Source organism: Haemorhous mexicanus, chromosome 1 (genome assembly GCF_027477595.1).
Source record: "Haemorhous mexicanus isolate bHaeMex1 chromosome 1, bHaeMex1.pri, whole genome shotgun sequence".
NCBI classification, from domain to species: domain Eukaryota; kingdom Metazoa; phylum Chordata; class Aves; order Passeriformes; family Fringillidae; genus Haemorhous; species Haemorhous mexicanus.
The window spans coordinates 10,999,168-11,015,702 of NC_082341.1; the positions used below are offsets into that span (position 1 = coordinate 10,999,168).

The 16,535-nt window shown below is 41.3% G+C and overlaps 1 protein-coding gene across 1 annotated transcript in view; it reads right to left on the reverse strand.

The window, feature by feature from the left end:
- Window positions 1–16,535, reverse strand: part of ADARB2 (adenosine deaminase RNA specific B2 (inactive)) — a 307,953-nt gene that overhangs the window by 108,160 nt on the left and 183,258 nt on the right. The window contains exon 2 of the mRNA XM_059840017.1: window positions 1,892–1,978. Within this exon, the coding sequence (XP_059696000.1) occupies window positions 1,892–1,978 (87 nt within the window). The remainder of the gene's footprint in view (window positions 1–1,891; window positions 1,979–16,535) is intronic.

The window sequence follows — 16,535 nt, forward strand, 5'->3', positions numbered from 1 at the left end:
TTCCTATTTCTAATCCTCTGTGATATTTCTTACATTCTTATGTACAATTTCTTACATCCTTAGGCACTGCCTTCTGGGGATGAATAGGGTGGTCCTTTCCTTGCATGTTCAAGATTGGACCTTCACCAGGGACAGATGATTACTTTACCCACAATTCCATTCAAAAGGGGCATAGTGCCTTTGATAGGTTTTCCAGTATTAATTAATTGATCACAAACCCCACAAATCATGTCTGTATGCTAATAATCACCTGTTGAAAAAGCAGGTGTAGTTAAACTGCATGGCTCCCTTTGTAAAGAAGGCCTAAGGGAAAGTGAAACAGGATTTGTACCCATTTCAGCTGGTGGAACTCTGCCCATTGATACAGCACAGTCAGGGAAGCAGTGCTCCCACAGGATGCTCAGGGAGCAGAAAACTACAGGGATAAGCAACCCACTTTTCTACCTTGCCAGCATTCTCCTGGGCTCCTGTTAAATTGTTAACACAGAAAAAGATTTTTCCACTTGTTCAGAGCAAATCTCTGAAGCTCTTTCAAATATGGAATTACTCCAGAGGTACATGTGTGCTATAGGCTTTAGTGGGATTTAGGCCACTATACTGCAAGTGAAAACAGAAATATGGATGAATTTAAATTAATTCATATTTTTAAAAAAATGTTTAAAGATTCGAATAGTAACACCTAAAACATTTTCTGTGTACCAAGAAATAAATAGCTGCCTTTTCACTGGAGCATATGTTTGACCAAAGGGAGAACTGGGTAGGATGACCCTGAAAACAGTGACATTTGCTGTTTCTCTTTCAGAAAACATAGCTTACCCTGTCCATGCGAGCTGTTTCACAGCCCACACAGGCACGAAGCTGTCTTGGTGTTACAGTAGCAATAAGAAAATGGTGTTACAGTGTTTGGCTTGTACAAACTTCCTACATTACCTAAAAATAACTAAGTAGCACATTTGGGAACTATTACGCAGGAGGTGCCTGCACAAGCTCATCGTGTGCATAATATGTTTCCTCTGTGTGTGTGTATACTCCTCACACATCTTCCTGAAAATACAGCCTTCCTGGGAGCCATTCTAAAGGATTTTCAGGATTTTTTTTTGCCTTTGCTAAGATCTGTAATTGCCTGCCTTTGCTGTGCAGCAGAATAGTGCGATGTCCATGTGATGCTCAGCAGCAGAAAATAGCAGGCTGTGCTTCTTCACTCCTCCAGCAGCTCTTCCCCTTGGTGGTGCACCATGACCAAACCAAGGCAGATCAGCAACAAAAAGGGAAAAACACCAAATTCCTCCCACTGAGTGGCTCTAATAGGGCAACATGGCAGCATGTGTCTGGCTGGAAAAGAAACCAATCTGGTAGGTGATACTAAAAGATTGCTCATTTGGTTCAGAAAGCTTCCCTTCCTTTTTTTTTTAAGATTGAAGTTGTGTTTCAATAAGCAGACAGGATAACACACAATAATTGCTTCTAGGTGACAAATGGAAGGGCTTACTGAGGGTTATTAATTCCTAACTGCCACTCTTGGGCTTCCTGGTGTTTGGAAAACTTCTCAACTCCTTCAAACCCGGCAGGACTTTCCTCCAGCTGTACAGTCATGGGGTCATGACTGAGGTGTAAGGGCCTAAGAGAACACCAATTTGCCAAGAGTGGTTAATTTTTAGGTTATAACTGGTTTATTTAAGCCTGGTTAATCAATTTTCAATTTGATGATTCTGTGCAGGGCCAGGAACTGGACTTGATGATCCTCATGGGTCCCTTCCAGCTCCCTTCTGTGATTTCACATGAGGACTTGCCAATAGCTTCAAAACCACCTCCTTTCCACAATTGCTCCCCCACTGTAGATATTTTATTTTTGAACTTTATTGTTCATCTATAGAGAAAAGAGATTGCTTACTTAAATTGTCTTCATCCTCCATGGTGGTTGGGCCAGGACTCAGGTACTTGAAGGGTGCTATGAAGGTTGACAGTATGCTGAGTTTTTCTAGAAGAAAACAGAAGAAAAGATTCACATAAAATAGATACTCATTCACATCTACTTCACACTTTCTCAGGTCAAAACATCTTGGTAAGTCTGTTTGGTTTTAAGATCTTAAGGAATGGTCTGAAGTTGTGTCAGTGAAGGTTTAGGCTGGATATTAGAAAAAGTTTCTTCCCCCTGAGGTTATCTGGGCACTGACCCAGGGCAATGGTCACAGCACCAGCCTGAGAGAGTTCCAGAAGTGTTTGGACAATGCTCTCAGGCACTTGATGTGACTCTTGGAGATGGTGCTGCGCAGGGCTGGGGGTTGGACTCAATGATCCTCGTGGATCCCTTCCAGCTCAGCATACTCTGTGACTCTACAGTACCATCACAGTTTACTGAACCTCAATGCATTTTTTACAGCTGGCACATGAAAACACCAAACATATACTCCTCCTGGTTTCTGCCCCCAGGTAGTGTTTGTTGACTGTGCTTCCCAGAAGTGGTGCCCAAGCACTGCAGACCAGGGGAAGGTCCATCTGGGAATGGGGTAGGCAGGCAGCCCTGGAAGAAGGGACACGAGCACTGCTCTAATGGACAAGATCATCTACTTCACTTGTTTCCTCTCCCCAGTGGAGGCTGAACCAGAATTCTTAAGAGAAAACTCAGTGATGGATGGCACAAAAGACTTCCATGGCTTGTTATTTGACCAGTTTTTGATATGATTTTTGGAAAACCCTTATGGTGTGCCCAGAAAGCTATTGTTCACTCAATAAGAACACTATTTGAAATCCCTCTTGTGTGTTCATATTAAGTGCTTTTAACAGCAGTTTCTATTTATCCTGCAGATAGTGTATGGCAGAGACATTTACTTCCAGTGCCATGATCAGACTCTGCATTAGAGGCCAGGGCAGATTCAGCAAAATGAGAACTCATACCGACTTATACCGGATTAATATTTAGCTCAGGATTTATCTATACGGAAAAGCTGAAGTTAACACAAACATTAGAAGCAGATATATATTTAAGTGGTTTTTTTTTCCTTTGATAACTAGTTTGTTTGGCTGAACATTTATTTTGTTTAGGCTGAATTCCTTCTGACACACTGTGGAGACTTTATTAAGGACCAACAGTAGCAGAGTGCATACTTGACAGAAGAAACAGAAACACACTTAAGAAAGGTGATTCACAGGTTTGAAGAACTTTGTTGTTATCCTTAAGTACTTCTCTGCTTAGAAAGCCTCAGCTATGGCTGAGGAAATAGGCAGCTGAGCCTCACCTATTTCCTCAGTGAAAATGCTCTTCATCCTGCACATTGTGAACAATGTTGGCCTCTCATCCTGTGGCAGAAGCATCAAAATCAGACCAAGAATGTATTCTTTCAAGTGACACAAGAAAAAAATATTTCCATGGGAAATTTCTTTATCATTGACAAAGTATTTCTTTGAATTTTATCAAACTATGTGCCTGCTAAAGTACCACTGGTCTAGAAGGTATTTCAGCTGAAGAGCCTTTTAAACTTTTTCAGCAGCACATCTGTTAGCTTTTTGGCCTGGTTCTTCCTACATTTGCAAACAATCCTGGTTTTTGTAAAAGACTGTTATCAGAACCCATCAAAAATGACTGCACATATTTGCCCTTGGCTGGGTAATATTCCAGCTCAACTCTATTTCGGGAATTCACTGTAAAAGCTGACTGCTCTTTGTTAAGTAAATACAATAAGCAGAATAAAAGATTGCCTGAAGAAAATCTTTTTCCGTCCAGAAACCTTTCAGCCCAGACTAATATATAATTAGAGCACAAATTAGCTTCCTTCAATTGCAATTTCATTATGGGATTGCAGTGATGTCAGGACCAAAAGAATGAAGCTATTTATGAATGCTATAGCCAGAAGATTTTTCTAAGTGAATTCTTTGACACTTTTTTGCTAAGGCATTTCTCACTGAGAAATGTGGTGTCTCTGTACGACGTCTCACTGTGTGTGAGACTGTTGGGTTGTGATCCTGATAAAGGCTGGTATTCACTCCTGACTTCCTCAGCTGGTTTCTTTGATTGAAGTGAAAAGAGCGTAGGCTTTTGGGACCTAATCCAAAGGCTGCATTTGGTAAGGGAAATGCTTCAGATGATAGACACAAGATCAGGGCAGCCCTTGGCTGTAGTACCAGCAGTGACTGTTGTGTCTGGGTACTGAGATCCTAAAGTGTGTGCACTGCACCTGTGCCTGACTGCTGACAGCTGTCAGACCTTCAGGATTAACCCTCAGGACACTGATGTCACACACAAATCAAAATCATTGCTGAGAAAATATTCTCACTTCTCATAGGGAGGTAATCCATTAACCCAGCACTATGGAAGTGCTTTCTTGCTGCAGTGGCTAATGCTTACTCCTGCCCCCAATCAAAATGCAAATCCATTTAGTTTTATACTATACTACTGCTGGGTAAAGTGATATTTTATTATTTAATTTTGTGTAATTGATAGGTGAAATTTACAATGTGGATTTAAAATTAATCAATTTCATTTTTATTTTGTCTTAAAGGATCCTTCAACCATCTTAAGCTTTTGTTGGTACTGTTTTCCACTTGTCCCCAAAGCCCTTGCTGGTGACTTCAGTTTGTGTAGCAGGGAAACAGAATGTGAAATTTGCTGCATGCTTAGTGCAGCAATGGATGGGATTGTGTCAACCAAACACAGGCAGGTCTTAATAACAGGATATACTTCTATCAATACCATTGATAAAGATTATAATTCAATATGTCAATCCATTGGCTAAGCAAGGCAACATTTAGTGTGTATCTAAATGGGAGGAGGAGGAGGGCAGGGTTTTGAGTAAGCTCTGTAAAAAGAGAAAAGCTGTAGTATACACACTGCACAGATGAATTATTGACCCAGAGAAGGAGGAAAAGATAAATGACAGAATAATTATTGAAGGTTTTTACAAGGAAATAGTCAGGTTAGGTTTAAAATTATTGGCATTATTGTGCATGTCCATCTTTTGTACATTATTGCCTGCTGCTGTACAGACCATGAGGCACTTCAGCTTTATTAATAATGGTGAAATTCAGTTTTAATTGTCAAGATTAAGAGATCTCTTTATTCAAACTTATGGCCCCTGTGTAGGTTAATGTCCATCATAATTAGCCTTGTTTCCAGCAGTTTGATGAAGTCTTATGAATAAGAATAAAGGACAAGGTTGGATTTGAAAAAATCATAGAGAGAAATACCATGAAAGCCTCCTCCTCTCATTCTCTTTTCCTTCCATGACTTTGCTTTTTTTTTTTTTTTTTTTTTTTTTCTTTTTTTTCCCCAAAAAGAAGCAATAACAGGTAGCCCAAAACTAGAGCAGCTATTTTTACTTTATAATTGTAAATGCTCTCTGTATTGTCTGAGGAAGTTATTTTTCAAGGTTAGGAGAGAGGGTTTAAACAGAAAAAAAAGACATTTTAAAAACTCTTCTACAGAAATGCAGACCATATAACCCTAAGTTTATGAGAAGTAATACATGAAGGTATTATTGCTGGCATTACAGTTGTACCCAAAGTCTCTGATGCCATGAAGAAGAGGTTTCCTAAGGGCCTACATGGACACAAGGAAAGCTTTATTTACAATGGAAATTGAGAGACAAAGAGCAGGTATAGTGGAATTTGTCTCTAGCTGCCCTGGAACACTATTGCAAGATGATAGCATCATATTTTGTAGTGCATTCACTATAAAAACAGTTTTCCAAGTGGAAATCTGCTCCAGTACTGTAAGCACAAAAATCATAACTTCTTCTGAAGAGGAGCCTATTACAGGAAGGAAACCTCAATCTTCTGTTTTGGGATGGAAAAGAATTTCAGTTCACTCCTCCAAGGATATATTTTCCAGCAACAATAGTAAATAGTTAATATGGAATCATGAACAGTGTTTTTACAATAGCCATAAAAATAATTAAAATTAAAAAACCCCACGGAGCAAGATATGTGTTGCATGAAATACAGAAAATGCTTTAGTACAAATGATTCAGCAAAGCCTGGCACATAAGGCAGGCAAGTTTCTACAAAAACCTGCTTTTTTTGTGAAGTTGCTCTTGCCCTGGGGATGCAGTCAGAAGGCTGGTCACAGGTCCTGTAAATACACTTTTATTGTGAAGACAAGAATGCACATATACAGCTATAAACACCTTTGTGCCCTTCATACCTATCAGTATTTGAAGGGCACCAGACAATACTGCTTGATCATCAACTCTAGGGAAGTTCTTTCACTCTCAATCACCAGAATAAAAGCAACAGGAACAGCAGGAGCTCAACACTTTTAAAAATCAGCCCTTATACATGTTGGACAAATTGTTTAGCTTTGAGAAGAGCAGACTGAGTGGGGTCATAACAGCAGCCTGCAAGCACATAAAGAGCTGCTGCATGGAAGAACAGAGTAAACTGTGTTCCTTGTGCATTAACACAACCAGAAGTAATGGACTTAAATTGCACCAAGGAAAATTCACTTCAGACATTAAAAAACCCTTCCTAACAGTAGGGATAGAGCAGTGCTGGAATAGCTTCTCTGGTGGGGAGGTGCTGAAGGGCTGTAGGGGGACAGCTGGAATCTGTAGGGGGTGGCACTTCCCTTATAGAAAGGGCCCATCCTTTATACTCTCCCATCCCTACAGACTCCAGCAGAAAAACTTGCCCTGACCATGAGATCCTGCAGCAAGTTCTAGCTCAGACTTGGAAAGGTGAGTAGCATTTGCTGGTATTTGCAGAAGTTTGTGGCATGCTCTTTTGCTTGGCAGCTAATGAGCACTATTAATAATTGTTTTTCAAAAATGCAACTTTCAAACACAAGAAGGGTTAGACAGATGGATACCAGTGGTTTGCCAGATCAGTGTTAACAGTATTTTACTGAGTTAGTTTCATTCTCATATTCAAATTGATTGCCATAAACTACTTTACTTGTCAGAGGTCCCTTCAATAGTATTTTTTTAAAAACACAATGCAGACATTAGAAACCAGTCCTAAGGAATTAATTTGGTTTGTGTAGAGTATGAAATTACTCAGGAAGGGACAAATAAGATGCAATAGTGTAAACTCAGCTGCACTATCTCTTGGAAAAAAACTTATTTTTTATTTCTCTAAAGCAGTATTTACAGCTACTTGAATAGTTATATTTTTACAGTTGTGTTTAGCCTTTCGGGAGGGGGATACAGGGAAAAGAGAGCCTGCTCATCAGGAGATGATTCTTTATCTTCCTTCCCATATCTTAGTCAGTTCAGGCTTGGGCTGACACTGACGTACAGGATGAAGAGATTCTTAATGCAAAAGAAAAATATAGCAGATTTGTGAAGAAAATAACAATGTCTTTAAACCACAGCACTTATTGGGAAGGCTCCCAGCCTTCTAAATTATGGCTTTTATTGCCACCATGCTTCATCATTTAATTTAAGCAGCTGTTTGTAGATTGGGATTTACTTGCATGGTGTCAGAATCAGCCCTTACAGCTGAGTTTGAGAACCAGCTGTTGAAGCAAAGGTTTCTGAGTGTGCAGGGCTTAGTAGCACTGCCCAAGTGCTTTTTGCTTCACAGGCAAGTAGGCAGGCTCTGTGTGATGCTTTTATATCCACATTGACAAAGCTGTCCCCTTGAATTACCACCACAGTTCCACTGGGGCTGGGAGGGTCTCTGTGCATCCCCTCCAGCCATGTTCAAGTTGGAAATGTGGCTGCTCTAAAACCCTTCAAAGGGGCTGATGTTTCTACAGACAGAGCAGCAGCTTTGGCTGCTGCAGGAGCTCCAGTCTGGTGCCTTGCATGGGATAAGTTCAAGCCTGCATATATTTGCAAGAGGCTATTGGCACATGCCCATTCCTGCTTGGTTTGAGTTTTCTTCTCTCAGCCCTACACTGTGCAGTCTTAAATTGGAGCTCTCCTGACCTCATGGACCCTTGAGAGCCATCAGCCAATGCAAATGGAACAGCACACCTGGCTGAGCAGTCCAAGGGGGAGAAAAGAGCCTTTGAAGTGGAGAATATGAAAGGGTTAAAGAATGTGTGACTGTTCCTGTCTGTAGCTGTGATGCTTGGCACCCCTGAGAGCATGAGGTCTTTGAGGTGGACATTTACTAAAGGTCTGCTTTTTATAATTGGTTTTTAATCCAGAGCATTGGCTGTGATATCCCACCCTGGCCCACGAGGGAACTGTTAAGGAAGGCTTTCCTTGGGGGTAGCAGAGAAATAGGCAGAGAGAAAAACCTTCTGGTTGAATATGATTTTTGACTGGAACAATTTTCTTAAAAACAGGGACAAAAGGGACCATTCAGATTAAGGAATTTAAGTTTTTCAAAGGAAAAAAAAAATATTCATCATTGCTTTGTTTGTTCTCTGCTTCAGCAGGGACCTAAAACAAAGATGTAAAATATCAGAGCACATTGTTTTTAGTCTGATAACAAAAGGGAAGACAAAACCAGGGAACATTTTGATAGTCAGCATTTTAGGAGAAGGTTTTCAGCTTCTCAAAGCAGGTTGTGCCTCAAGTTAGAAGTCAGAGGTGTGAACCTGGAGCCATGAAATCTTCCTCTGAAACAGGGCAGCAAGCTGTTCGGTACGATGCTGTGCCCAAGCACCTGCTTCTCTGCCTTGCCTGGAAGTGGAACATGGCCTGCCAACTGCAGGGGTCTTCTGTAACTAGATCTACTTGCTGCCTGTATAATTTTTTTTTAAGTAGTTCTTGGATCAGCGAATATCTTTTTGCTCTATTCTTGTTCAGTGCTTAGCAAAATGGGTTCTGTGTCCAAGATGAGAGCTCTGAAATGCAATTATATTAAGTAGCAGGAACAGTTTATGGCAGTATGATACTGCAGAGAACATTGAATGTGAAACATCAGTTAGCTCAGGGGCCTGGCAGCTGGGCTAATCCTCTGTGCATCCTGTCCCAGCTGTCTGCTGACCCAGAACTGCTACCTTGGGAAGCTTTTGGGGAAGCTGTGTGAAATGTTTTCCCAGGGCCAGTCCAACACCTAACAGGCAGTGGCAGGTCCATGCCCTGTGATCTGGTCCCTCTGCAGCCCACCAGTGCCTCCACACAGGGCTGCACTCATTTACTCTGAGGCCAAAGTAACTTCTGCCTTATCACTTAGGAAGCAGAAAGGACCAGCAAAAGCCCTGTGCATGTGATTTGTATGGATCCATTCAATATGGTCTGAGGTGCACAGGGATGTGTTTAATTGATCACATCATGCACTAGGACATAATTTCTTTCTACAGTGGCATGTCCTGCAGCTCTCCTGCATTTCTGGAATGGAGACAGAGGGGTTTAGCTGCAGATTTATCATGAATTCAAATAGGCACTTGCCTAGACAAATCTCAGGGGCTGTGCTTTGGTGTTCTATACCAGCCCACTGCAAGCTCCTTCGCCATGGAAGACTCTATGGAATGAAATGTGTTGTGTTGTGAAATATTAGTTTCTTATTACTTCCAGTAAAGAGCAAAGTAAGTAAAAACACAAGGTGGTTGATGGATTTTTAATAAGAAAGGCAATGTGCCTGTGTTTTGTTCTCTGTTAGATTCCTTGGAAATCAATTTGAAATCTAGTTCAGCCTAGTAAAATTAGATCTAAAACTATTTAATTTTGTTGCTAGAGTGTTTCTCTCTCCTGATGCCTTGCTTGAGGACACATACAGATAAAAACTCTTGAGTTATTATCAGTTTATGTGAATCTGTCTGCCTGTGGAGTGTACTGTATTATGTATTTCTAAGTGATCTGGCTGTGGCTTGGAAATGGCAGTTTAAAATCCACTTCTTAGCAAGCTTCTTATGCTGTTTGAACATTCATTTTGGAAATATTTTTATTTTGCTCTCTATAAACTATGGCATGCTTTTATTTCCTCTTCTTTTTTTATCCCTGTTTTTTTGGGATGTCATCACTTTAGAAAATTGGAGAAACACAGAGAAAATAATAGCAGGAAACCCACCTGTTCCCAATGTGTGCTGAATAGAGATGCAAGAAGACCACAAAAATAGCCAGTGGATTTATTAAGCAAATAATAAATCAGTGTGATTAACTATGACTATTTGATTGTATGCCAAGCAGTATTATCAAAGAGAAAATCTTCAGTCATATGGGCAACTAGTTTGGCCAGCACCAGGGTGAGTGGGTTAGTTTCTCACCAGCCTGTGTCTAGGTACAAATCTGCACTATTTAAGGAAACTTTGCTGAGCTGGAACAGAAAACTGTATGAAAGTTCTTGATTTGGGTTAAGAGAGGTTTGCCTATCACTAATTTAAACCTGTCAACTAAATTATGATTATGTGAAACATGAGTGGTCTAACCCAAAATAAGAGTACCCAAAGTTAGTAAAGGTATTAAAAAGGATGCCTGGAGCCAGTGGAGCTGAGGAGCAAGGCAGCTGCCTTTGCAGGCAGGAGTACAGACTAAGGCTCAGCACTGTCCATGCAGAAGGACAAGGAGCATACAGAGCTTTGTGCTGCACTACCTGATCTTGAAGGGTTTTGCCACCTTCTGAAACCAGCTGTCCACTCAGGTAGGTAAATTCTAAGGTGGGTCTGAGCAGCTAACACCAAGTCTCAGTTTTCCAATCTCTGTCTCCAAGTTCAGCCATTATCTGCTGAAAGAAAGGCTGAACAGCCCCAGGAGGGACTGATCTCATTGGCATGGACATGTACAAATAAATGCCAATGGGATACATGCAATAAAGCCCTTCCAGCAGGTGTCTATTGATTTTACCTGGGATTTAGGCTAAAAGAATAACTAGTAGATGTCCAAAGCTAGGAGATGTGATTTCTACACTACCTTCCTGGGAAATCCTGACCTGTGTTACCACTGCCTGTGGTTGCATTACAAGGTTCAGAGGGGGATGTCCTGTTTCCCTGAGCATTGCAGCCCCTGCAAGAAGGCTCTTCTATTGACCAGATTTCTTGATATTTTCAGTCCTTCATCTATGCATAGGTTTGGGTAATGAACTGAATGGTATGTTACTAAAAAGGGGATCAAAACTCCTTTATGCTCACAGAGCTCCCACTCAAGGCACTCAGCTGCAAACACTATGAGTTACTACATGGAGAAGTAAAGTTATTTGTATAGGTGCAATATGGATTAACAGCTAAGTATATATTTTATACTCTGTAAAATGATAGCTCCACTGTAAAGTGAGTCACCCAACATGGGCATAGCAATGTGCTTCACCTCAACACAAACAGCTCTTTCAGTTCTTTTAAGTTTCACTTGCAGTTAAGGTTTCATCTGCAGTTAAGCCCACAAATGCAGATGCAGAGCTGTCCATCTCCTTTCCAAAACTGGCTATGGGACTGATGTGGAACAGCCCCAGCTGAGTGCAGACACTGCTGTGAAAGCTCCTCTGTGAGCTGTAACCCCCTCCCTCCCAAACTGAATATCTGCTAAACACTGGGAGGTGAATGGCCTGCATCAGAAAGCTCCAGCTGGCAATTAGTGGTGAAAGGCTTTTTAAAATCTCTTCTCTGTTTGTCTGCTGTAAGCAGCCAAGTATGACCTCTCCCTTTTGTACTTCCATAATAATAATAATGCATATTTAACCTGATTCCTGCCCCAATTTATCCTTGACAACATGAGGCAGTCTTGTGTTAACTAATCTGTCTGTGGGCAGAAAGTTAAAGGCATTACCATTACACTTTAGGGTGATATAAGAGGGCTGAGACTTGAAGGCTTTCTCAGGAAAGATGCCACTCAGAGAAGTCAGGTCTGCTAATTGAGCCAGTTATTTATGTATTTAGGCATTTAAATTCTCATTTGACCCCTTGGGGGCTGAGACAGCTAGAAGGAGTTAGGGGCTGTCCTGGGTCTGTCCTGGGTGTTGCTGGTATTACAGTGCCTTTGACTAAAAAGCAACTCTTTCAGTTTCACCTGTTAAGGCATGACCCCTCAATATTTATTAAACTTTCCATCACTGCTTGTAGAGAGTCTTAACGTCTCAGGTTCGTCACTGATACTTTGTTAGTATTTTCTTTTTACTTTTTCAGTCTTTATTCAATCCTAGGAAAAATGGCTTCAAATCTTTTTCTCAATTAAGAGCAATGACAATGGAAAAGTTTGCTAAAGCTTTATAAAGAAGGCCAAGTTTTCAGAGTGATGCAAAGGGAACTTGACACCTGACTCCCATCAACAATAATAATGGGGGTTGTGCATCTAACTCTTTCTGCATTGTGCTGACATTGTACCCTTGAATGTTAGTACAGTTCAATAATTCTCCAAAGATGAGGCAGCTTATTTTCTCTGCCATTGCTGCTTTGCTGGCATTTTTATGGCATTCCCAGAAGTACTACCTGTCAGAGTTAGTACTTCCAAGGCTGGCATTGCTTTGGGGTGATTGAGGATTGATGTAATTAAAGAGAAGGCAGTCTACTGCTTGCCCATGGGTATTTTATATTAAGCATTTCACTGCACAGTTACAATTGATGATTTAAATGATGACAAAGTTGGGCTGCTCTGTATGGGCAACAGTGATTCAAACCATGAATTCAGGGATGTGCAGCCTCTGTTTTATGCTCAAAATTCTGAGAGTGCTGCAGAAACAGAGCTTTCTAGGAAAACTGCAACTTCCTCAAGAGCCATTTAGCAACGAAGGTGTGCCTGCCCATGGCAGGGAGTTTGGAACAAGGTGACCTTTAAGGACCCTTCCCAACCCAAACCATTATATGGATAACACCACTGAAAACTTGCAGAAACCTGCCCCAGGAAGGGGTAGTCCCAGTCATGTCTAGGGACAAGTAAGATCATTATTTGGGAATAATTTGGAAAAGAATAGGAAAAAGAAAAAATAATATTACACCATTAAATAAATCCCCTGGTGCAGTTGTAGTAGTCTTAAGTGGGATTATCTTATTAAATCTACACATGCTTTTGTGCATATCAACATCTGGTGCAGCCACTGTAGGCTTTCTTTAATAGTCAGTGAATAGTCAATGTAGCCTATGGCATTAAAGAGCATTGATTTTCTCCTAAGGTAAGTATGTGTTAGTTCTGCTCTGTAACTTGAACATATTAAAAAACACATGAATATCAGACATATTATTATCTCAGTGTTTACCCCTTAATAAAATGATGAAGTGTTAAAATCCTACAGGAAGGCTGCTCTTTTACCTTGCACACAGAGTTTGCTAAGGATAGTCTGGGAACATAAACCAGCTCTTTGTGCAGAAAGAGGAGGAATCTCTTCCCTGCTATAATGTCCATAAACTCCAATTACATTTATAACTTTGCATTAAATTAAATATGTTATTTTACACAAGCACTTAAAAAGTCCACTAAATATCCAATAACAGTTTTCTTTATTCCCTTGTTAGCAGCTGCCATGGCAGCAGGACTTGCACAAGAATGAAAGTGATTTAGTGCATTGATTTGCAGTTGGCACAGCCCTCTGTTCTCAAACAGAACTGATTAGCTTAGCAGGAAAGTGCCATTTACTTTTATCGTGTTTCTTTCCTTCTCATCTCCCTTCAGTGCCTGCCAAGAGGAACAGAAGAGCTGTAACCTCCTGAGCAGGTTGCTTGCTTTCTTCAGTTCCAAATTCTGCAATTCTGAGGACTAATTTGCCTGGATAGTGCTGTAGCATCAATACAGATGCCAGGGTTACTGCTTTGGTGTACTGAAAACAGGTCCCACTGAGCTCTTTCAGGCTCTTCCTACACAAAATTAACCCTGACTAGGAGAATCCCCTATGTGTCCATAAGTGCCATCTAAACCAGGATTTTAGATGTTTTTTTCACAATTTACTGGTAAAGCAAATAGGACAGCAAGGCAAAATATCTAGCTGGGAGGGTTTCTCTTGAGTATCTCACTTTTGCTTCATAAACTGACTGTAGACCTTGCCTTCTAATACATAACATTTGAAGGACTGTGTACACACTTCTGCACCTCTGATCTCCCATGTATTGAAGCTGCTGGGGAAACTCTTGATTTACCAGTTAAAAGTAAAGATTTTCTGCAGTGCAGAATGACCAACAGCTGCAATAAAACAATGGGAGTCATTGAATTAGCATTCATTTTCCCTTGAAGACCAATTCATGACAAAAGTTCAGTCTGCTTTGGCTAAGGCTCCATCATTTCAGGGGTCAGATCCTCAGCTGGAGTGAGTTTCTGTGGCTTTATTGAACTCCATGAACATACACAGAGTCATGCCAGCTGAGGTCAGTGGAATAACACTGTTTCAAACCAGTTAAGGTTCTGATCCCATAAACCTGTCATGACTGTTCAGTCTCATTAGTCCTTTTCAGCTCTCTCTCAAACTTGTCAAAAATTCAACCATGCCTAATCTTCTTAGGGATGTTACATATTTCCAAGTCTGTTTCTACTAAGAAATAATAAGGAAAAAAACCCATAAGGAAAGGGTGGGAGGCTGAAAACCTGGTTCAGAGTTATTTCTGGAAACAAAGATTAAAAGATGAAGAGGGGAGAGAGAATATCCTTCCTACTTTCTTGCTGAAATTCACTCAATAATATTAATCCTTTTGGACTCTTTACAGTTAGTAGAGATGAAGAAGCTAATCTCTGTCTCTTCTACACTGGAGGCTCCATTAGTTCTACTAAATAGCTGGTGCAGCACCAGAGAAAGGAGTACATATGCATTTACCTCCCTTCTCCTTTGATCTCAGCAAGAGATTATAAAACAGCTCCCATATTCTGTTCTTTCATTTTAAAATGCAAAGCAATCAGTAACTTTCTTCCCTCTGGCACAGGAAATCCTGGTGAGCAGAAGGGCCCTTTACTAGAAAATGTATAGCTCACACTTCTCAAATGTATCTAACTCCATTAGTCATGTGAATTCAGTCTCTTTTATTCCCTCACATGAAACATCTTTCCTCCTTCCACAACAACAAAGAAAATCCTCTTTTCTGGTAAAGCAGGAGTTATTTGAACTTCACTGATTCAAAAGGCTGCAGTATCTGCCATAGTTAATGAACTCCAGGCAAGCCAGGGGTGTGCTGACAGGGCAGCATGACCACAGTCCTCTCCTAAACCACCAGAAAATAAAAGCTACCTCTTTGCAGGGCTGAAAGTACTGCAGATGTGGGTGTACTCCCTGTCAGCAAAACCTTACTCTCTCGGTGCTCTATATTGTTTGTTTTGCCACAAGTGGCAAACTTTAATAATCATCAGTTTAATTTTAGGATAAAATGACTCATTTTAAACTCCATTGATTGCAAAGGGATGTGTGCCTGGCTGAGATACAGAAGTGAACATTTGGTCAAATAAAACCAACATCATATGTCTGGTCATCCACAGCTCTCTCACACTTACATCTGTGAAATATCCTCCTTGGCTGTATTCTGGGTTTTCTTCCTGTGAAAGCTCAGACACAAGATGATACAAGAAGGGAAAGTGGCACCAGGGTGTGGACAAAATATGGTGTCAGAAGGTGGTTGAGGGTCATATCTATAGCTGGAGGGCATAGAAATATAGATAGAGCCACACAGTTGTGGCCTCCAAAGTGGATCCTGTAACCCTGTATCAGAGCTTAAAAGAATTAGGTTTGGAGACCATCTAGCATCAGATGCCTCAGAAAGAGAAACACAGGTGACAGCCCTCTTAGTGTGGTTTTCATGAAAGTATTCAGTAATAAACACTGAAGATTAGAGTGAATCCAAAATCTTTCCCCCTTTCACGGCTTGGGGAGCCTGCTTGTGGTTATTGGGAGGGACCCCTTCAGTTTGGGAATTTTTCCTGAGGACTGATGTCCAAGCCCTGTTTTTCAGACTGGTGGGAAATGGGAACAAGAATCAGAGTCTTTATAATGGTGTAGCTGTGGGTGACAGTGAGGGTAGACCCCTGTACCCAGGTGGCAGTCACTGCATTTATCCAGAGCAGGACTTGGACTGATGCCCTGGAAGGGCTGTGAGCACGGTGGGGGAGCCCATCCCTGCCCTCAGGGAGCACACAGTCAGCACACTGTTAGCACAGTCTGGCTACCTGCACATGCAGTTCCACTTCCATGTATATTTTAACGCTGCTCTACGCACATATTAACTTTTAAATTTGACCAGCATGTTTTCAATATGGGAAGAAACAGTAACAGATATTTACCAGTAATCCTGCTCTTCCCTAGTGCCACTGGAAGGCCCAAATCCATCCAAAATACCAGTCCTTGCATCAAACACACTTAAGGACCATGCTCAACGAGGCCTTGCTTGGTTTCCAAGCCTTTTGATTAAAATTTGCCAGGTTTTGATCCACAGCAGAGGCTCTGGGAATTTCCCCCCTGAGCACCTTGCAGCAGAGCTGGAGGCACAGGAACACAGCCACCTCCATTGGCACAGGATCCCTGTCCTGAGCACAGCCCCTGCCTGATGGGTGGCACTGAATGGGCCCCCAAGGAGCTGGCACATCTCTGCTGGCAGCAAGTGCCATAACAGGGAAGGGATGATGCTGCCATGGGGCTCATCTGAGAAGCCCCAGTGGGCCACTCTGTGGCCTCATGTCCTGCAGGTGGATGGTTGTGCAGCTGTATGTAAATGCTAGGCCAGTGTAGCTTAACAATACTTCTAACCTCAGTCTTCCCTACTGGAAATAGGCTGTGCTCTGATTTGTTCAGTTTTGTAGTGTTGCTCAAGTTCAAGG